The 23,580-nt window shown below is 41.8% G+C and overlaps 1 protein-coding gene and 1 long non-coding RNA gene across 2 annotated transcripts in view; both read right to left on the bottom strand.

Moving 5' to 3' along the window:
- MGAT4D (MGAT4 family member D) overlaps nt 1-16,325 on the bottom strand; it is a 31,085-nt gene extending 14,760 nt beyond the window's left edge. The window contains exons 1-6 of the mRNA XM_054633459.2: nt 16,235-16,325; nt 6,820-6,981; nt 5,713-5,853; nt 3,955-4,088; nt 2,330-2,376; nt 384-497 (exon numbers count right to left, since the gene is read on the bottom strand). Of these exons, the coding sequence (XP_054489434.2) occupies nt 384-497; nt 2,330-2,376; nt 3,955-4,088; nt 5,713-5,853; nt 6,820-6,981; nt 16,235-16,325 (689 nt within the window). The remainder of the gene's footprint in view (nt 1-383; nt 498-2,329; nt 2,377-3,954; nt 4,089-5,712; nt 5,854-6,819; nt 6,982-16,234) is intronic.
- Nucleotides 16,326-16,806: 481 nt separating this feature from the next.
- Nucleotides 16,807-23,569, bottom strand: LOC143693897 (uncharacterized). The gene is made up of 4 exons (XR_013181881.1): nt 22,756-23,569; nt 21,202-21,283; nt 20,423-20,507; nt 16,807-18,438 (listed from the first exon to the last, which is right to left on the bottom strand). It is a non-coding gene; the product is annotated as an uncharacterized LOC143693897 (long non-coding RNA).
- Between the last annotated feature and the right edge of the window lie 11 nt (nt 23,570-23,580).

Raw genomic sequence — 23,580 nt, 5'->3', positions numbered from 1 at the left:
TTTGGGGCATGGGAGTGAATGAAATCACCATGGGCTGTGTGTTCACAGAGACTGTCCCTCATCAGACACATTAAAGATTTTTCTATTTTTTCCTCTATGACAGATCATATAGCCTATTACTTGTTGGCATTATCCACCTGCTTTAAAACCTCTTGGATGCCCAGAGTCAAGACCTAAAGAAGCTGCCTGGGCTCTCACCCTGAAGCTGATGTGCAGCATAGCATTTCCCAAGATCCCCTTGTAAATTTTTTTTTACCAGTACAAATGAGGTCCTTTAGCTCTGAAACACAAAAATATTATCAGCTCAAACAATGCTGACTTTTTCTGAATTTTCCATTTCACACTCTTAGCAAAAGGTCTTAGGTTTTACTCAGCAATCTTACCTTACTCGATCCTCAGAATCCCCGAGTGTTTTCTCCAGATGGGAAAGATCTGGGTAATAGGAAGCAGGAGGAGCAATGACCTCTAGGACTCCGGACTGGACTTCTCTGGGGAAGCTGGGAAGAGAATCCTAGTGAGACCCTGTTCCTCAAAAAGACTTTTGAGGGCAGTCACAGCCAGCAGCTGCCCTAAGTTAGGCCTGCTCCTCCAGAAGTGGAATTCTCCGCTCTAGCCAAGGAACTGACTGCAAATTTGGAACCACGAAGGGGTCCTTAACAACCATGAGAACAGACAGGCCAGGAACTCGCCCCAGCCTCAGAAAACACTGGAGAGAAGTGTCTCTCAGAAACCCTGCCCCTCCTGCAGCTGTAGATGCTCACCAGCAATGCAGAGAAGGCTGCCACAGCGCAGCAGTGATTCACTACCAACCCACTGCCCAGAACAACACACAACTGTTTCCCCTCGCAGGAGAGCTCCCAGTTTCCTTCCCATTGCTCCAACTCTAACTCTACTTTCCAAGCAAAATTACACTGTCCCACAGCAGGAGTGCAGAACAGGGAGTCTGGATCTAGTCTCTGCTCCAAGAATTAAATTTTCCATTTAAAGAGACATTGAAAAAATGTGTAACCTACTTTGGGAGCCAAAGCTGGAAGTCAAATTTCCCCTTTCCTCCAAAATAGGAACTAATTCCTCCACAAAGCAACTAATCAAAAAATCTAAACAAAAACCACCAACCTAACAGATCACCCAACAAAAACAAACAATCAGGCCTCATCTGCATAAATTGCATCACCCCAACACAAAACAGGTAGAGTAGTGGTTTCAAAACTGAGTTTTCCATTTCCTATGATTAGTAAACAAAAGATAACACTAAAAATTAAACACATCAGAGTACCAGCATTATGGGAAAAATATCAATCTGTGTAACCCTGACAAAGCAAATACTCTGTGTATTTTTTTCAAAAGTCACAAAGCAGTAATTAAAATTATCTGAGCGTTTAAGTTGCTGTAGGTATTGTACCTTGGCAGTGCCAAGAAGGAAAGTACAATACCTGCAGCAAGTTAAACACTCAGATTTAAGTTGCCTCTTCCCCTTGTCCCTTTGTCCTCCCAGCTGAGCTAAACCCACTGAAGGCAGGAAATGATGAATATTACTTTGCTAACAGCCTCACTATGAGGAGTTTGCTGGGGGAAACCCACACACAAAACACAGTCTGGGAAACCCTTGAGTGAAGGAGGGTGTGCAGGAACCCTGAAATGAGGAAGAAAAGGGATCCTCCAGGGATCTTGTTCTAGGAAGATAAGAGCAAGCAGAACTGCAGTGGGAACCAAGCTTCCATTTGGCAGGGCAGAGACCACCCATCTCATGTTGCCCATCATGCAGTAGCATTTAGGATTATAAATGTAATCCCATGCTGTCCCAAGTGTATTGCCTTCCTGAAAAACAGTAAAACAAAAAAAAAAGGAAACAAAGACCCCTGGGAAAACATGGCTGTGTTGTGGCACTAGGGGACACAGTTCAGTGGTGGCAGTGCTGGGCTAATGAACTCTGTTGTTCTTAGAGGGTTTTTCCAACCTAAGGAATTCTGTGATTCCGTGACAGATGCCAGATTACACTGCAGGGTTGTGTAGTCAGTGGGGAACTCATGCATGCAACCTCAGGTGCATCAACTGCATCACTGATTTCATGGAGAAAAGACTTAGGCCTGAGTAAATATTTATCAGAGATTTAAGCTAAGACCTTGGCTGGTTAGTTAAAGCATCTTTATCAAATAACAAATGAGAAATAAATTGATATACATACATCTGCTCTCAATCTCACAGTGGGTTATGGCACACATATTGAGAGTGCACCTTTGCCTCAGTTGCATTTCAATGTGGGAATGTTCTAGTTCTTTCCATAAAAGCTCCAAATACATTCACACTGGTGGCTGAGTGTAGGACTTACCTGGTTTTAACACTTTCTGCAACACTCTTAACATACTCTGCATCCACCTAAAGAAAAGAAGGGAGGGTTTCATTAAAAGTCACTCATTTTTGTATTAAACAACACTTTGTAGGGAATAGGTATATATGCAAACACTTTTTTTTTTTCCTTCCAAACAAATGTGGTATGTTACAGCAGCATTTCTAGTAAGGAACACCATGGGCTTTTCAACCCAGTCCAACTTTCACTATAGTTCACTTTTGTTTCCAACTACCTCCAGCTCCCATTTCTGGCACTGTTTTTCACTGCTTTTGCAGAAGACCAGGCTGTTTGCTGGCTAAAATTGTGTTCTGCCATACCAGTAAAGCACAGCCATAAAACTATCAGTAAAAAAAACTGGTTTGGGTTAGTAATCCAGACATCACAAAAGATGCCTAAGGCTGATGAGTAAAATCACCTAAGCAAAATATTCTAAAGCCAGCAATACTTTAATTTTTTTTAATTCCTTCCTAATAAAACAAACTTACAGCTCTATGTTTGGATATTTTGAGACATTCATTATTGCTGTTTCATAAAAGTAACAATGTTAGTGTGCCAAACATATCTGTTAACTACGTTTAGAGTGAAAAGTTTCATTTCTAAAGCAACACAATAACTCTCTTAGGAGTTCAGATTTTTTCTTTAAATAAACAAATTCTTTAATATATAAGTGTTAGCAATTATATATTAAACTTGTGCTAGGTAAAAAAAAAAGTGACGTACAGAACTGTGGTAAGAAAAAAAAATATCAGTTAAAACTTAAAACTCACTCTCAGTCAGTGAGTTACTCAAGCTTAACCCGTGATGTGAACATTCACCTTGATCTTTTGAAACTTTGTGGGGAAAAAGGAAGGTGTGGATTCATGACCACTGAACACACCTGCCCTCCTCTCATAACAAAATGTTCTTATCAGCTCTCAGATCAGCATGGTTATCTGCTCCAATTTATTAATATGAATTCTGAATAATTGCACAGTCATTTTACCTGCTAGAAGCTATTACTAGCTAATTCCATTCTGCAGCTTTTTTTTTTTTCTGATGTAATCAAGGTATTTTTGAGTGAGGGAAAAAAAAGCATTTATCCTTAATATCTTACCTTGAGCACTGTTTACTTTCCCAAACATGTTCAAGGCTCTGAACAGTTTTTTTTTGCATGGGAAATGCCAAAACACACATTGGAGAAAGCTCCAATATGTCAAGATGCTTTGCAAGATACATGTTATCAAAACAGCAGATAAATAACTTGAACATTTGTTAGACTAAGTTTACTTTCTTCAGGTTCTAGGGCACTTTGCTGTGGAGGACTTAGATTTCATTCTGGAAGCAGAAAACCTTACTTTCAGAGATAAATAATGAGTTCATATGCTTTTGATGGAAAATCTGATCCAAGGACTGTGTTGGTAAATGTAATAGGACTTTTTACCCTTAGATCACCTGCGTAACAGGGTTCTTTTTTCACATATGAACACTGAGGCACTAACTGCTCACCATCTCCTCCAGCCCTGAAGAAATCCCTCCCAAAGGCTAACAGTATTTTGCACGATTACATTTAGACAGAAATCTCCATATTTTCTATCAGCATCCTGCACCTTTCCATGCACACTCACCTCTGCTACAAAGATGATTATCACACAGTCCTTCTTTTGCTCCTCAGATAGCTGGGACAGCAGGGAATGCAGTGTATCAATCAGGTAACTTTGTTTTTCCCTTTTCACTGTAGGGATACCCATCACCAGGGAGACTGCAAAGAGAGAATGCCTCAAGCCATGCAACTTCTTAAAGGGAAATTGAAATAATATTGTAATTTTGATTTGATGTGGCCGTGAAACTTGGTGACAGTTAATATTTCCTTAGCACTGAGACAGCATTTGCTCTACTGCCGGGAAGGGGAGAAACCTCCAGCTATGTTTGGTTCAGAGACACCTGTGTCTCTGCCATAAACACCAGGTCTACACTTGAGAACTTGGAGATGCCATTCCCTCAGTACTGAGATTCAAAAGTGAGTGTTGCACTGCTCTAGTGAGCAGGTTCTCTCTCATAGGGAGTGAACACTGTGCATTTCAGAAAGGAATCCAATTCAAAAATCCTTCTGGGCAGTTTAATTGACATGCATCAATGGTTCTCATAGCATCAATAAGAATAAAAGAACTAAGAGGTTCCTGTTATTAAAAACGAAGGAACTGAAACTGTCTCTGGCAAGGACTCCACTAGCAGCACACCTATGCTGTGGTACATCCTCAGAACATAAGCAGCATGTCTCTTTTTTCATTATTCATCATTCATTTCTATTCACCACCATCCCAGCAGGCTGGCAAGGAAGCAACAGCTTGAAATCAAACAGTAGGTGCAGTTAGTGACTTGCTCCTGACTTGCACTTCCATGCCAATGTCAGCTCAAAAACCCAAGTGCCAATGTTTGAGGTTTGTTTCATTTTACACACTGAAGGTCAGCCTGTACTTATGAAACTGCGGTCTGGCTATTGTGATTTTCCTGTACAAATAAAAGAAGGTCAAATATGGAGTATTCTTTTATTAGTGGCACTCATCTGTGGGCACTCTAGTGAGAGCTCCAACACTAGATCACATTGCTACAACTACACCTACTAATAAGTAGCCTGTAGAAAGTTATCCATTGTCATGAGCATGGCCCAGGGTTTGGGGGTTTTTTTAGTTAAATTAAAAACACTGCCAATGTTTCTTCATATAAAATCACCCTAGGTGATTTTACCTTTTTTGAAAAGTAAAAATTGCAACAAAACACAAAATTCAGCAAAATGGTTGACTAGTTTCTTCTTTGCTTTCTGGTTTTGTATGCTCCTTTTACCTGTCACATGACAGTTAGGACAATGTATTTAAAATTTGTATTATAGTTCACTGGAATTCATGATGATTTCTACAGGTGCCAGCTGATTTCTCATGTGGATAAAGAAAGCTACATTGAAGATATATTAATATCCTTTAAATGATCACATCACCTTTCCCTTTGCTTCTCATATTGGCAAACTGAATGCATTGCAAATTTGCCTTGGCTTCCTCATCCATACTCATTTTTGTGGGGGGAAAATGTCAGCTACTGCATCTTAGGCATATGAATATATGATTAAAACAAGAAATAATCTTGTTTTTCGATTAAGATTATTTTTATTACTATTTCCAAAGGTTTTCGGAATACTTTAAGATAAAGACCTGGAATAGGGGGTGGGCATTTTAAAAGTACTTTGGCTATTGCTATTAAAATTCATTCAGCTTGGCAACATTAGAAAGTTAAGGGAGAAAATCTATTCAAACTTTTGATTATGTTTCATTGCTAGAAATTAATAAAAAATACAAACATGTAGCAAATAGAAGCCAAACTTTATTTCCTACCTCCAGTTCTCTGCTGCCCAAAAATAACATTTGGGAAAATTGCATCTTCATATTCTCGAAGGTGGGGGAGATAGTAGTAGATATTTGTAAGATGCATGGGGAGTTTTCTGGGGAGGTTTAACTCTTTCCACTTTAATTCACCTTAAAGACACAACAGACACAGAGATCCACATAAAATAAAAAGCAGGCAGAGAAGCCTATTTCTTCATTTCCTCACCTGTTTTGCTCAACTGAACGCTGTCAGATTACCACACACGAGGTTATTCAATCAGAACTATTCCTCAGAAATGATTATATGGCATATATATATTACATGACATCAAATTGAGAATTTCCCAGAACTTCCCATTCAGGTGGTGATGCAGAGCTCCAAGCCTGGAGCTCCAACATCCTGGGATAGCATCTCTATTTCCGTGGGCCTGCACACTTGCAGGACTGACTCATCTTAAAACACAGTGAGTAGTTACTTTAAAGGCAACACTAAAAAACTGTTTGGTTTGGGGATTTATTTTTTTTTTTACAGATGAAAGCAACAGAGACTGGGATGGAAAGTTACTTTTCCCAAGGAATGCATCTAAAATAACTCCCAAAATTTACCACCCTTCCAAGTTACATACATGTATCACAAAAACCATCATCAGTTTTACTCACTCAGCTTAGAGAAGCTTACTGAATGGGCAATATTTTAAGTTTTACAGCTTCCAAAAGGTGCTCCCGCTGAAATTAGGTCTAAAAGGAGATTTCCTACCCTACAGAAAATACTTTTAAAAACCCTGAAGCAACCATATATACCTGCCCAGAGATTTGTGTATGAGAGAGACCCACAAGTCCTTCCACACTGTTAAGCCATTAAATATACTGGAATTTTGCTGCACAGAAACCACCTTCACAACTTTTCAAGGGCTTTCCTTCTTTATTTGGAAGTGGCACCTATCAAATATTGGGCAAGGGAGTTCAGTGTCATTGACTACAATGAACCTTTCAATTTTGGTTGTATAATAAAACACGTCTGGAATGGCAAGCAGAAGGGTAAGTAAAAAGAAAAGGAAAATTATTTTAAGAAATTTCTGCAGAAATTTCTATTTTAAGAAATCCCTACACACCTACCTGTGTGATTTTTTGTCATGTTCATTCTTCTTGCAACTATATTTTTGATTTCATCTAGGGCACTGCTCAGTTCATGTGATCTTTTTTTATTTTCCGTATCAGCATACAACAGTCTTTGCTGAAGTTCCAGCAAGTGGTGTTCGTACATATCTAACTCATTTCCTGCAATAGGAACAGAATTCATTTTCTAAAAGGTGATTTATGATGGAATGAAGTTGAAAAATAGGAGATGGTCCAGATGATCACATCACCAAACTGCATAAACAATAATAAAGTTTAGTCAGGAGAAGAAGTAGTCTGGAAGAATATTAAGAAGGTAGAGTTTAGGGAGCACAGCTGGGTAAAGGTAAATTGAAGACAAAACCAAGAAGACAAAATCCATTATAAGGAAAAAGTCAGTGAAAGACTGTGAGTTGCAGGGCAAGGTGCTCCTTTCTTCACCACATAACAAATCATGATGGTCCTTCTAACACTGAAAAGTATAATCATGTAATGGCTTGTCCTGTGTTTCAAACACTAGTAAGAATAAAACAGAGATATTAAAAGCATTCAGTCTATGAGTTACAGTCTTCATCTATGAGTATGATAAGAACTGTTAGTAAAGATGGTTAATATAAAGCAATAATTCAATAACATCACCCCTTTGCAACAGAGAGTGAAGAAAGTAGAAGAGGGCTTCTGCCTCATTTTAAAATGGTTTATAATGCTGCTTCTTTTATTGGTTTTGTTGTGGTTGAGTTGGTTTGGCTTGGTTTTTTCCTAGTTAAATGCTGTTATTTAGATAACATATTATCCCATTCTATTTGTGGGCTGTGCTAGATTTTATCTGTGGCAGCTCTCATTTTCCAGAACCCACCACTGTCTCTCTGGAAAAGTGAATTCCCAGGGATTCTCATCTGTAAAAGACACTACGAGCAAAATACAGAGGTAAGTAAACTGGAATTAGTTTGCATTTCGGATAAACGGGGTTTTATTTGCATTAAACACAAGTCCTTAATTTAATCAATAAATGTGTGATTGGAAGACTGAAGTTTAACACACCTAGGAAGAAAGTGGTTAGAAAAAAAAGAAGTAAACATGTGATGTGTATTGTCATTATTTACCTCATTAAAATTCTAAAGGATGTTTAATAAAATCCCATTAATATAAAATAGATAAAATAGATTAAAATAGATTTCAAATTAAAAAATCTGTCACAAGGCATCAAGCTACAGAGCTAGAACCCCAAACAAGCTAAACTTTTTGGCACACCTAAGGAAGATCCCTTTCATCAGCTACCATGTATGAATACACTTTCTTGTTTATGCTTTTCTTTTGCAGCTGTGTTTCCAATGCCATAATCCAATCTTTAGGTTTCTTCCTTTAGAATGTATGTGAATAAAGTGAGAACAAAAGGTTTAAGCTGATGTAGGTGACTGACAGATAATCATCACACCATTTTCATGGCAAGAAAGTGATTCCAGATGGAACACACGTAACCATGGTGGAGATTTACCCTGCATTTCCTAGACAACTTCAGAAGTATCAACTAAAGATATGGTCATGGGCATGAGTTTTTCTTTAAATTCCAATTTGGGGAAGGAATTGGTACAGAAATTGCAGACGAATTATAACATCACAGTCCCTCTCCTCATAGTTCTCTCAGCTATGCAGTGTCAGTGTGACTCAAAGTGACCAGAGCCACCTCTGGGCTGACATTTTGGCAAGCACCAAGCAATGGCACCTGTATTTGCTTAGTGACAGAGGAGCCTTCCAAGGGTCAGAAGGGCCTCTTGGAAATAAAATGCCAGCACTCAACTGTCCTTGAGTGCAGCCAGAGAAGCTGGCATTTGTAATCGGCCTCATCTATTTCTTCAGAAATAGAAGAGGGAAAGTACATTTTTCAGTCTTTTCAAACTGAACCCTCTCTTCAGTCAGCAGAACATGATTCTTAGTAATCACTTATCTCATTTGTTTTTGCTTGCTCAGGAAGGAAGGGTTTGGCACAAGGAACAAAATATTCACTCACCTTTGATGAAGAATTAATTTATTATAAAAATATAGAGTTTGAAATAGAACATTAAATGTTCTAAATTTTACTAGAGCACATTTACTAGGCAACATTAACTATTACTAAGCTTTTGTCAAAAAATGTGTGTTTAGAAAGCATTATGAAGCTAAACATTCAAAATATTTCAACAGGCATTGAGTTTAAATAGTCTCGTGTGTGTGTGTGTGGAAAATGTTCTTTCAGCATCTCATAACCCACAGAGAACTAAAACAGCTGCTTGCAACAGATTACTTAGAAAGACACAGGGCATTTTTACAAATGCAGTGCTTTCTGACAAGGAGGGCCAGGGAGATGGAGCTTGGGGGACAGCAGTAGCCTGTGACTTGACTTGGCAATGCCCTGTCCAACAATGGTTCCATCAGCAGCGAGGAGCGTCAGAATAAAACCAGAAAAGAGCAAGATGAGGGCCTATGGTGAAACTACAGAAAGCAAATGAAGGTAAAGGAGGCCTGCAGAGAGACCCCAACAGATCAGGGCTGGGCAATCACCAACCCCAGGGAGTTCAACAAGGGCAAGTGCCAGATTGTGCATCTGGGACGGGGCAACCCTGGCTGTGGGGACAGTGCTGGGGGCACTGTGGGGTGCCACGATGTAAAAAAGACATGGAGCCATTGGAGAGTGTCCAAAGGAGGCCATGAGGATGGGGAAGGGCCTTGAGGGGAAGTTGTGTGAGGGGTGCCTGAGGTCACTTGGCCTGTTCAGCCCGGAGAGGAGGAGACTGAGGGGAGACCTCACTGCGGTTAAAACTTCATCAGGAGGGGAAGCAGCAGGGCAGGCACTGATCTCTTCTCTGCGGTGGCAAGAGCCAAGGAAATGGCATGAAGCTGTGTCAGGAGAGGTTTAGGTTGGATAACAGGAAAAGGTGCTTCACCCAAAGGATGGTTGGGCACTGGAACAGGCTTCCCAGGGCAGTGGTCACATTGCCAAGCCTGGCAGAGTTCAAGAAGCTTTTGAACAACACTCTCAGGAGCATGGTGTGACCATGTGCAAGGCCAGGAGTTGGACTCAATTATCCTTGTGTGTCCCTTCCATCTAAGCATATTCTGGGATTCTGTGTAAAGGCTTCTTCTCCCCTTGGTGAGCTGAAGATGAATCTCGCTGATGGGTTTGGAGTGGTTCACTGAATTTTCCTTCTAAGAAAAGGCAATGGGACTACCAGCCACAAGCCATAGGAGCAAAAAAAGACCCAGCTGCCTCCCAGACACAGTGATGGCACTCAAAAGCCTTTGCAGTGAATTTTCAGCTCTACTGTAGCTTTCCTCTGACTGCGAACTACACACTGGCATTTATACCAATGGATACTGTAACCATAAGACAGCAACATTTAAAATGGTTTAAAATGCTCTCTTGTGTTATCTCCTAATAGATAGATTTTATATATATAAAAATTCCTGCACTGCATATTGAAACTTATTGTTTAGAAACAATACCAATCTCTCAAGCAAACGCTCATTCTCAAATCCACCCGATTATATCTCTTAGCTCCATACACACATGCTTCCTGTATGATCATAAATGCTTCCAGTCTCTTTAACGACTTCTGGCAGTATCTAAGAGCTGTGGAGCAATTCATCACTATCTCACCGCAGCACTCAAACAGAAAAGAAAATAAAAGGAGAATTTGGAGTGGCAGAAAGGAGGGAAGAAAACACTTCCAAGTCTAGCAGTGAATCTTGTTCCTATTTCTTGATTACAAGCTAAATTGCTTATCATACCTAAAGACTGTTTCTTTTAGAAACTGAAATTTAGTTAATGGACTCCTTAAAAGAAAACCATATAAGCACACTAACTGCAAAAGATCTTGTCATACTGTGTGCTTGGAGCCACTGCTCACTGCTCAGGTTAATGAGGCACATTAAACCACCGAGGCATGCATTGCACTAATAACTGGCACTTTATTATTTCTCCATAACTGCTCTAATACCAGATACCTTTCTGAATCTCGTTACACGCTTTGCATGCTCAGGTTGTGTGCTCTCTGAGGAAGGAAGGAAAAAAATCCCCAAACAATGCCCCCATCTCGGGTCAGGACAGCGAGTTCTTAGGCAAACATTTAAATTCAACAATGTGCATTACCTTTAACCATGCTGTTTAGAGTCTTACAGCACAGTATTATTTGTGTCTTCCAAAATGTTAGAGACATCGACTTGCCTTTGACAGTGTCCTCATCAGGAGCTGCAAGGCAGCAGAGGGACTCTGCCCTAATGCAGGCACATCAAAGAACAGCAACTTGGAGCAGGGGAGATGGGGTTCCTCCATGCCCCATACAGGGCATACTGGGAAGAGGATCAGAATGCTTTCAATCTTAAAACAAACACGCACCTGACAGAGTTGAAGGCAGATCAAAGTTAATAAGCGGATTTTAAAAACTCACAGTATTGTCTAATGAACAGGGACTCAGTCTTGAGTTTGGCACAGAATACTTTTGCTGAACAATACTGTCTCTAACTGAAAATAAATAAGCAAACTTGTATCAAAGAAAATACAACTTAAGCTCTAACAATATTTTCCTAAATGCTGGCAAACAATCCTCATTTTAGACTCAAGTCTTTTCCTATATTAGAATGTAGTGAAAAGAGATCTTAAAGCATTCAGTCAGAACATCACCATATAGGAAAGCAATATTATTAAAATAAATGAAAAAATATAGAAATTGAATGGATATTGTATGGTGTTTGGCCATAATTGGTATAGTTTGGTTTTAAGGTAGTACTCACTCACTTCAAGCAATTGCTATTGCTTTGTCCTGGTTGGTATTTTAAATATTTAAATATTTTACTTCTCTTCCTGAGGTATCAACAACCACCAAATTATACACACATTCAGTTAAATGCCTAGCCATCAGCTAAGGTATTTCTAGACAAAACTCTGTTCCTCAAGGCTCAGTGTGCAACACTAGGAAAGCAGAAGCTCATGTGGTTACACTTGCCCAAGGTTATGACAAGACACTGTACAGCGAACAGAGAGAGGTCTGAAAGGCTCCCTTATCCCTTTCTCTACAAAACCCAACAATTTCTGGCCTCCTGTTGTACCACAAGATTTATGGCTAAGTCCCTCTACTCTCTAGGCACAGTCCTGCCTGAAGAAACAGTAAGAAGCAGCATAATCTTTGTTTAATAGATTGCACATGTTGAAGCCAGTGAAACTACATGGCTTTTCTAAGTCTTGGATATGAATTTTGATACAAAACTTTGGATCAGTAAATACTGAGCTTTAAGTGGACCCTTTGAGGGCTGCTGTATGTTGGAGGGTTTTTTAAATGCCAAATGCAGAACTGCATAAAGAAACCGAGTGAGCAACTGATGGACTGAAAAACTCTTTCCTTATCACACTGTGCCTTTCAGCCACATCCCAAGTGCACGTTGAGGCAAAACCTGAATGTGCAACAGCCTTTGTTTGCTCTCAGTGTCACTGGAAGGAAATGTACACATGAAGGGAAGATGTGGCCTAGCAGTCACCTGGGACAGCTGGGAAAAGGGGTGGTTAAACACAGCAAAGCTGTCCCACAGAAGACAGGAGGATTAGCTCCTGCACATTGAGAAATCTGGATAAGCTGCATGGCCTCAAGTCAGAGCAGGGTAATTCAAGACTTCCTTATCAAATCTGTCAATTTGCCACCATTTAATTGAACCTTTGAGCCAGAGAATGCCAGTTGGGACTGGACAGGAAACCTGCAAAGAACTCCATCACAAATGGCAGAACCTCCTGGGGACCTGCACTTGGCTGCACAGCTGAAACAAAGCAGAACACCATAGGCAGAAGATTACTGGAAATACCCCCCACCAAATTTGTGGAACAAATTCAAAATGCAGATTTAAAAAGAAATCGATGATCCTTACATACACTTGTGTGAATGTAATTGTACAATTGTATGAGCAGTTTCTCTCTTGTTCATCCCACCTCAAAGGAATAACTAAAGAATTTCAGGTTTCACAATGCTTGACACAATGGGTGTATGCCTAGATCCTTGTGACATCATATTTCAGCATCAACTTCTCCTAATTTCCAGGCAAAGCTCACTTTTAATTTTCTTGGACAAAGTATCCCACAAATTTAGGTGAAGAGGTCAGCAACACATGACAAACCAATGCAAAGAGATTTAATCTTGTAACCCCTGAGAGCAACATGAAGAAGTACTGCCAAAATAGATGATCTGATTTACCTCATTGTTGTGACTTACAAAAATTTCACTGTTGTTCAGCAAAGACATCAAAACTTCTTTTTATCCATGAATACTGTTTCCTCTGAAGAAACTTTATGTAAGTTCATAATGAGTTTATAATATGGTTTTGCCTTCTGTTTTTCAAGTGGCAATAACATTACTGCCTCCTTACATTTACTTTCTGGTTTTTATATATGGGTGTTTTTTTTTTTTTAATGGATTAGTATTTACATGGAAAACAATAACTAATACTGTGTGAGAAAAGCACTACATATATTGTAGGTTGGATACTATTTCTCAGAACTCCCAACCTATATGAAGAGTGTTTTGGTGAGAGCAGACAGTTTTGGTCAGGTGAATTAACAAGTGAATTGCAACTATGCCAGTGTGAGTTAAGCGTACTTGATTTTGGTCTCACATGTCCAACTCAATACTCAGGCAATTATTTACTGCTGTCTTGACAGTAAATACACTCCAGCTCAAATCTCTCAAGCTACCTTTATTATAAGGTGTTTAGAGGTCACTTTAGCTTAAAGGTGACTTATGGTACTGATTTTTATTTGCACAGAATTTGGGACAGAGCCAATATCTGATTCAAACTTATAATACTCAAGGGCTGAAAGGCTCTGAGACTGCAGACGAACTGAAGGATATTTTACAGATTTTTGTATTATACAAGTACTTAAGACCACTAGTCTTGAGCTTGGGTGCCCTGTCCTCATTTTACAAAGCTTATTTACTACCCCAAAATCACTGCTTTCCAAGGAACAACTAACAGAAGAAACCAGAACAATTAATAGACAGAAACCAGAGGGAATACTACTGACTACTGCTGCTTAGTGTGATAGACTGTAGTCAAAAAATCAAGAGCAGCCCAAACATTTCAACGGGCAGAGCAGAGAAGTTAACAAAAGTTAGGGGAGATTTAACAAATGCATGAAAGAAAATGGGTAGAAAACGTTTGACAAATGAGGGAAAGAGACGGGAGCTGCCAAGCTGCAACGGTGCTCACAGAAACTGGTGGGCCAAGTGAAAAGGGCATTAGGAAAGAAAATACACATGGTAGTTTGAGGGGCACCAAAAGCGGGAATTCCTATAGTGCCCTAAGCACGACAATGGAGGGCCAATTCAGCAGTGCAGAAGGACAAAACCAGAGGTTGAACAACATCTAAGCAGAGACATCTGCCTGTTTTCATAGCAAAATATTAATTACAAACCATTTGCTTAAACAAATACCCTGTGACAAGGACAGGGCATTAGTGATTTTGCTCCCAATAGCTGTCTCTCTGCAGAAAAAGGTAACAACCTTTGTTATTGTTACCTATGGCTGGCTGTTCTTAAGGCTTTCTGGATGGGTAGAAGGCTTGTCCTCTAACACCCCTTGGGAGCACAGACTATACTTTCAGTAAAATAAATATAATACAAAGTCATTCACCACGTACTGCTACTTCCTCCTTTAGTAACTAATATTAACTATTTTATTTACACATTTGTGAGATTTACCAAGCGCGTGAGAGTCCAAAGGCTAAGTATTCACGGATGCAATGACCAAAAGGTTGCTAAAAACCAGTCACAAATAACAGTAATTAGGAAAATTATACCATCCGAGAGGAATTAGTTACTCAGTTTACTGTGGAGGAGGAGCCAGCTGTGGAAAGAGAAGTTAAGACAACACATGTACACCACAACACATTATCCCTCTTGCCCAAAACAAACAAACAAAACACAAACAAAATCCCAAAGCAAAGCAGCCCAGTACGGAATGTCATCAGAGAAACGTCAAAAAGAAAATGAAATGAAAATGTAATGTCAGTAATGAGGAGCCTCAAAACATGAACCACAAGACAACACAATGGTAACTGCAGATTGGACAAACACTTGCATTCTGACCTATCCAGGATTTCAGTCTCCTAAGATTTTTCCTCATTTTTCCTTCCCCACTCCTCACAGGAGTGCCACTGAAGGAAACTTAAAATGTTGTAAGGTAAACAACCATACAGTTGACCTAAAAGGCAGGAGGATCAGCACTGTCTCCACTCTATTCAGTATGCGATTGTGGGGCCAAGATCTCTACACCACTTTTATTTGTTACAGGAATAATTAATATAAACAAATTATTTGCTACCTGGAGTTGTGCTCATCCCAGAAATTACTAAGTGGTTTATTCCAATTCTCCTGCACCTGTAACACCAAACCTCTTATAAAGGGTGTGTGTAGGAAGCACTCAAAGATGCACTCTCTTTCCCTCACCCCAAACCAACCAGCCCCTCACCCATAACACTCATGTCTGCAAGTCTCAAGAGATACTATTGGGGAAGACCACCTCATTTCTTTCTGGAAAGTGCCATCAGTTTTATCTTTCCTACATTGGTTCAGAGAATTTTAGACATGGCTTTATGAAGATCTATTTGGCATGTGCCACCTACATAACCTACTAAAAAGGTAGTGTATCGTTTTAAAGTTTAGAGATAAAATATAAAAATTCGGGGTTTTTTTCTTCTGCATGTCCTGGAAATATGCACAGGAAAAAGTGACGGTACTTGAGGCCCAAGTACAATTACAGGATGGATAATGCTACTTTTATCCTCCACAACAACAAAATCAAAACTGCTTTAAAAGCGACAGCCACGGCAATCACGTTTAGATTTTTCTTTCCATCTCAATGCAAGATGCTTGTTAGAAAAAGAGTTAAAAAAATAAAAGGGGGGAAAAAGAGGGGAGGGAAAAAAGGTAAGAAGAAACTTTTATTGTTTCTTAAGTTTAGGGTTGTGTTTTTAATAGGGCAAGCATGGCACAAGGCTGTTTGGCAAGGCTGTGCTGGGCGCAGCTAAGCCCCGGCCGGGGGAGCGGGCGAGCCCCGCATGCCCGCCCTCACACGCGGCCAAGCCCCGGGCCCGCGCACGTTCCGCCTGTGCCCACAGAGAGCCCATGGGCCCCGGAGCCCCGGCAGGGCACGGGGGCCCCGCCGCGCTCCCGGCCGTGCCCTGCCCGGCGGCACGGAGCCCAGCACGGCCGGGGCGCCCCCCGAACCCCGACGCTGCCCCCGGTACCGCCGGGCGGGCTGCGGGCGCACCAGGCAGGAACCAGCGCCCGCCGCCTCACGGCCCGGCCGGGGTCAGGGCCGGCGCCGCCGCCGCCGCGCCCCCCGCCCTTCGCGCCCGCACCGACGGCACGGACGGGGCGCCCCCGCCGCCCGCTCTCACCTCGGCTGCCCTGCCACAGCGCGTACCACAGCAGGGGGAAGGCGGCGCCGAGGCACAGCACCGGCAGCACCTGCCTGAGCCGCAGCCGCATCTCCCGCGGGCGCTGCCCGCAACGCCACCGCCACCGGCAGCGCCCGGGCACCGCGGGCCGGGCGGGTTCGCGCTGCCCTGCCCTGCCCTGCCCTGCCCACCCCCTGCTCACGGGGCCGGGACGCGTCCTGCCCCGCCGGTGGCCGGGCGGGGCTCCGAGCCCTCCCGCCGCACACCGGCGCTCCCCGGGGCGCGGGCGCTTCGCGAGTCCCTGCGCACGGGCAGCCGCTCCTCCCGCCGCCCGGCCTTGCCCGGGACACGGCACCGGCCCCGTGCCCGCGGCAGTGCCCGCTGCGGAGCCCCTGGCAGGGCCCTCCCCTGCCTGCCCTCCGCTCTCCCGAGGCTCGGAGCCGCACCGAAAAACCCCAAGGCTGCCGCAAGGATCGACTGCCCGCGACAAAAACGTCTCGGACCGGCACTTGGGCAGGTGCTGTTTAGCCGGAGTCGTAATGTTATGAATAAGAAGCTTGACTAGGCCAGTATTCAAGCAGCAATCAATTTATTATTTAATATGGTAAAGTATGAGCAATACAGCGCTGGGTACAGTGGGGGAAGTTTTCCCTCCAACTGCACACCGATAATTGAGGCTTACAGGTATTTATAGGGGTACTCATCAGCTTTTTCAGCAGTGTCTATTTCTAATTTTTACTCATCAGCAATTTTTATTCCAAATTATTACATCACAATTCTATACACTATTGTGATTTGAATTTCTCAGGATGTATTTTCAAAGGAGTATCCCCAGATGGTGATGGTCCAGTTTCCGAAAGAAGAAAGACGAATCCCATCTGGTGGAGTCCAGTTCCCCAGATGTGTGCCCACCTTTTAATTGCAGAGACTATCAGTCTAATAACAGTGATGTCCAGCTTCCCTTTGGTCGAAACCATAAATCCTTGAGGTGGTGTTCATCTTCCTTTCTCAAACTGTTTTTCTCTGCTTCCATAAGGTGTGAGATAAGCATATTTCCTTTATATATATTCCAAAGCTATAGTTTCAAGGATACCAGTAATATTCTAAAATTATACTTCAAAAGGTTATTATTGCAGAGCTTTTTTATGGATTAAATGCAAGCAAAAAGCAACATCTTTAACACCTTAATTCCAATGCTCCTAAATCAACCAGGGTTAATTGCAAACAAAAGATAGGTTCAAAGGCCTTTTTCCATGCTTTATTTTCATCAGTTATTATTAGAATTTACAGCTCTCCCATTGTCGGGGTCCACACATTTCACATTCACAAATACACACGTCGCCTGTTTGTACCTGACACGGAACACAGCTTTGTATTTCACAATAACATTGAAAGGAATAAGATGAATGTGTCTCTACAAACAAGTGCTGTGAATCTGCTGGTAGCTAGGGCCAGAGACTTGTAGATAAGGAAGTAACGAGAGCAACTACCAGTTTCAGAAAATGTTACTCATTGACAGGGACTACTGCTCAGCCAAGGTCATGCTTAATTCCCAAACTTCGAGGAAAAGAATAAAGACTTGATAAAACTATGTTATGCAAGGGGTGGTGCATGTGTGTGTGCACACAAAGCGGGACATGTAGTGGGTGAATTGGGAAGTCTGTACCTTCCAGGTACCTCAACCAGTGGGGAAAGCAAGAGGGTGATGCGGCTTGGAAAATCAGGATAATAAGGGGGCTGTGTCCTCCAACAATTGGAGAGACCCCATGGGAAATGCCTCATGGCCTCTCCCTTTGTTCATGAATAAAGTTACAGAACTCCTCTGTCTCCTTTTTGAACATAAACCTTTCGTGATGTGAATTTCTTTCTGCACAACATTGTAATGGTGAACATTATTTGACTCGCTCAAAACCAATGGGGCATTTGTTTTTATATTGCTTGCAAGATTATATCAGGAAGCCAAGCTGTGTCCAATTAATACATGCATTTAGCACAGTCACAGAATCAGGTAAATAAACCAAGCTTTTCAGTTCACCTTTAGAGAGGAAGGAGGGCGAGCAGGTGCACAATCTCAGCGGATCAAAGTCTAATGGTGCACTGGTACCTCTCCCTTGATAACAGCATTATCCTGCAGCCATTGTACCTGGCTCCACACATGGGCCTTTCCATTCAGGCACACACACACACCTGTTGCCTTTTTGGGTCTTCAGCAATCCATAAGAAAACAAAAGAATAGTCACTGCTTAGAATACATCTCCTACAACAATAGTTTATAAAGGGAACAATACCTCGTTCACCAAGGTTCCTGGAACCACTTACAGCAACACAGTTCTAAATAAACCACCCATGTTTTATAGACAAATGGTTCCTCCTTCTCATACCTGATGAGCAGGTGTTTAGTGGCTTTTGCTTTGCCATGTTCTCTACCTGCTCACAAATCTACCTTTCATTTCACAGCTGTGACAAAGAAAACATGCTTTCCTGCTCTGTGCTGCAAACATGCAAAGGACAGCTTCAGAAATCAGACTGGGCTTGGGTGGCTCTCAAAAGCAGAAAGCTCTTTGCTATCTAAACTGTTATCTACTTCTTAATGTATTACTAGCATATATAATTCATTACCTTGCCTACCCTGGAGTAATCTAGACAATTTGTTTTCTAAAAATATGCTTGTATTATTAATACAGCATCTCTTCCTTCCCTTTCTCCGTTTGCTTACTTAACAATTTACCTCATTTTGTACCAAACCCCCAAATCATTTTGTGTGCAGAATGAATGGTGTGGTGCAAAGCAATGCCAAATCCTACAACAGATGTGTCCTGACACAGGTGTGCTGGAGTCCTAATATCAATGCTGCCTTTATATGCCACTCTTTATACTAACAACAGTAGAACTATGTCTGCTTTGGAAATTTTAGACCTCACAAATTGAATATTGCTGCTCTGGCAAGGTTAGCATGACCTTGCTGTGTTTGAATTATGATATGGATGGGTTTATATCTCTGTTTACTAATTACTCTGAATTATAAATGTTATTATTCATTAAAAATGCAGGAGACTGCTAGTAACCTGCGTCAGTATATGCATGAACTAAAAATCTCAGTGTGGCTCCATGAATTGCTGTGAAGCCTTGAGTAAGACCTCATTATTCCTGTCCTATTCCATTTCTTAGGAACTTCCCCCTACCTTCTGTTTCTGTGCCATTGAAATATTTTACTGAGAAATCTTCTTTAAGCAACACTTTGGATATGCATTTATAATTGGCTAATAAGATGCAGTGCAATCACAACACAATCCTCTTCTACTGCCTCCCCATCACCATTCCCCTCTCCCACTTAATAAACTAAAAGCTCAGGGCACAAATTTTGATGGGGGGTCAATGTAGATTTTGGCACATTTGCAGTAAAATAGAGATTAAGAACTAAAAAGAACAAATGAGCATTAAACACCCCCCAAGTAATGAATAAAATATCTTTATTGGTGAGTGTTCTATCTGTAATAAAGCTAAAATGAACATGTAAATGATGTGGTCAAGCAGGAGGGCTGCTGAAGATAGGATTAACAGAAATCTAACACACATTTCATTTTAGCTTATGTTCAGAGCAAGTAAGGGGGAAAAAAAAAGATGAGACCGTGATGTATTTCCAGAAACGAATAACAAAGTGACACAGTGTGGGGGGAAGGTCCCTGGAGGCTGCCCTTGACTGCATTTGATGTTGTTTGTTTATTAAGGCAGCAGATACAGTTCCTCAGCCATGCTGAGCTGTGGGGATCATTTACCTGATGCTCACTCCATGGACCAGGTCATTAACTTTCAATGAGGTTGTGCATTAAGTGTTCCTCAAAAAAACAAATCAGAAATCTCACAAGTGAAACTGCCATGAACTTCCACGGCACTTGGACCTACTGGCAAACAGGGTCCCTCATCTGCTTCATGCTTCCACAGTGTCTCCCTCCCAGGGCTCCCTCCATACCTCATTTCACATGCTCAGGAGCTGTGTATAACTGGAGTAAGTTGTGCTGGGGCTCTGGGGCTGCCAATTGTTTCAGAGCAATTTCCCCTCCCATCAGCAGCCCTCCTGCATCTCTGCACATGGATTATCTTTACAAAGACTCCAGAGAAGGACACCTTGCTGAATAACCTGTAATTCTCAACACCAAGCAAGGGATTCAGTGGGCTGGTTCTCCTCACCTGCAAGAGAGAGCTCCTAAGCTGGTCCTTGTGCTTGGGAAGTGAACGTCTCTTCCTGCTCAGATGATTGCTCCATGTTTTTATACTGTTTTCACACATCCATGTGTAAGCAAGGGTAGATAAAAGAAACATTAAATAAATATTTGACATTATCCAGGCTTCTGGCTGAGCCAAGCAGTAGATTATTTTCCATGTCCTTCATCTGCAAAGGTACAGGAGCAAAGAATAACCACCAGTAATAACAGGTAATGGCTGCTGCCATGGAAAGTTTTCTGACCAGAGAGGGATCCAGCTGCTGGATATTTGCCCTGCTGGTCACCCAAGAAATGGGATTTTAAAAAGTAAACAGGTTATGATCTTTACTTCAACCAAAATCTCTGTGAAAGTAAAACTTGAAGGCAAATACTGAATACAAGAGGAAGGTGGATTTTTTTTAAGCTACTGCATGGTATTTTTTACTGTCTTAATATAATTTATGAACTGACTGCACATGATGATACAGAAGCATCTTGCATGATTCAAGTGCTAACATTTGTACAAAATCAAACATGCTTGCTGTCTTGCAATTTACAAAAAGCTGTGAAAAAAACAGTCAAAAAAGCATGCTATAATATTTTTAAATCATTAATTGGTTACAGATTTTACTTTAAAATACAGATTTCAAGTGAAGGAAACATCATATAAGCAAAAATAAGTGTAAGACTAAAGCTTGCATCTTTTAAACTCACATTTCAGAAGGGCTTAATTTAAACCAAGACCTTAAAATCTGCCACGCTTACCTCAACAAATCTAATTATGTCACAGAGAAGTGTTGTGCAATGTTCTGTCAACGCCAGATATTCTCCACATCAGTCCTGGAGACTGGAAGCAAAAAGAACTGATAAAACAATAATCCTGTACTGTGTGTATGTATTGTTACAGTAAATCACAATAGAAAGGGGAACAAATTCCAAAAATTATAGTAAAAGTTACTTTGGTTCTTAACATTCCACACAAAATGTAATTTCTGTTTAAGCATAAATATAATGAAAAATATTCATATTGGTATGAAGCTATTTAATCTCTTAAAAGATCCCATGGAAAGTAAAACCCTTGAATCAGCAGCACAGTTTAATTTTGGTATTAAAAATCAAGAAAAGTCTCATCAGCTGGAAACTTCCCTGTGTTATTTGTTCACACCCACACTTCAGGGATGCACCTGCTGGACTTGCTAAAATGTCAGTAGCTCACACTTGAATGAACTCCTCAGTGAAATCCTTGTGTCAGGACCTGACCACCCCGACATTTCTTCACATGGCTGCAATTCCTCTGCCTTCCCAACACCCAAGGGATGCCCTTCAGCTGCTGGTGTAGCCAGGGCTCCTCTGACAAGAGGGGCTCAGCCCAGCTCTGTTTGAACATCACAGCAGCTGCCCAGCTCTCAGATGGCAGGGACAGCACAATCTTCTCCTCCCTGAGGGTTTGCTCAGAATTGTTTCATCTACAAACTAGGTGGGAAAAACTATAGTTTACACCCAGGTCCTGCCATACAGACAAATTTCTTTCCTCTAGTTTCTGTTACCAGTTCTTAGGCACTGGATCTTTAATTTTTTAATTACATGTTTCCTGGGGTTTGGCTACCTTGGAACAACTTATACAGAGGTAATGTGATAAAATCGTGATGTCTCTTGTCACCAAGAATACTTGTAAACAGAGATAAATACTTTCCAGCTTATTTTCACACAATGCCCCAATGCTTTGAAAGTCAGATTGCATTACAACTAAGCAGTTACATTGCCTCTGAACATACAACAGGCACCAGCTCTCCTCACAGTTTTGAAGTGTAGGAATAAGACATGCAAACAATTGAAGTTCACATGCCAGTGGCTTCCCCACATGAAACCTTGCACCCCTGTGAGTGCAGAACCCAGAGAGAGGATGCCAAGCAAGCTGGTCTGTGCTCTGAAATCCTCTGTGGGACATAGGCCATCAGACCTGCTGTGTGCCTTTTGATTTAGTGTAAAAGTAAGTTCAATTTCCACGCATCAAAAAATAGATCAGAATGCAGTCAAGCAAGTCTGCCAGCTCCCTTACAACACTCCAAATTTTGCATACAATTCAGTGTTCAACCCATGTTTACTGAAACAATAAACTGTAATACAATGGCAGTAGTGACTGAAACTAAATGGAACACTCAGGCTGAACCTTCATTCAGCAAAGGCAAGGCAAGATCCACGGTAACACACTCCTTGAAATCATCCAGCCCAACTATTGCAAGATGTGGAATATGTAAAAATTTTCTTAAGAAAGAATATCCTTTGGTGTTTTGAGCTTTATCTACTTTCAAGACTAACCAGCAAGAGGGGAGATTTAAGTCGTGAAACAGAGAGCATCCAACAAGCTCTAGGTGATGTCCACGTGTTCTACCAAAAATTATTCGTTGGTGGAATTGTCTTGTTAAGGTTTAGGGCTGGACAGGCTTCAATGTTCTCCGAGCCAGGGGAGGTTAACAAAGCTTGGGAAGAAGGAGGCACCGCTGTGGACAAAGTGGGTGCCCATAGTGCCCACAATAAATGCAGAATTTAGGGGCCACAGGGACATCGGGCAGAGCTCCCAAGGTGAGGAAGAAACAAATGAAGGTAATTAAGTAATTGTGCTGAAATCGGCTCCCACTGGGTAACAGGGAATTGCGGCAGGGGCAGATCCCGACCGCCTCACAGAGCACCGGCTACACAGGAGGGAGACGGAGCCCGGGGTTAATGAGCACAGAGGTGAGAGGAGCATTAACCAGCAGCAGACAGAATACCGATTAGTATTGCAAGAACTGTGTAACTTGCAGCCAACGAACAGCAATCCCTGTTTGCTAAAATGTACAAATAGGAAAAAGTTCTGATAGTTGGAGCGCTTGATCTGTGGATTATCTGTGGATGAAGCACCAAGGGTTGTGCAACTCTGAAACGGGCACTCGATGTCTCTCTCACGGTCGGCTCAGCCCAGCCCGGATCTGCGGGCAGCAGTGACAGCGCTGCCCGGCGCGGCGGGCAGGAGGCGGGCGGGCAGCGGGCGAGGGAGCAGCCGCGCCCGGAGCCGCTGAGGGCCGCGGCGAAAGGGAAGCCCCTTCCCAAGGGAAGCCCCTTCCCAAGGGAAGCCCCTTCCCAAGGGAAGCCTCCTCCCCGGCG

This window comes from Agelaius phoeniceus, chromosome 4 (assembly GCF_051311805.1).
Source record: "Agelaius phoeniceus isolate bAgePho1 chromosome 4, bAgePho1.hap1, whole genome shotgun sequence".
Classification (NCBI taxonomy): domain Eukaryota; kingdom Metazoa; phylum Chordata; class Aves; order Passeriformes; family Icteridae; genus Agelaius; species Agelaius phoeniceus.
The sequence above is the reverse complement of the archived record's forward strand: the minus strand, read 5'-3'. Positions and strand labels throughout refer to the sequence as shown.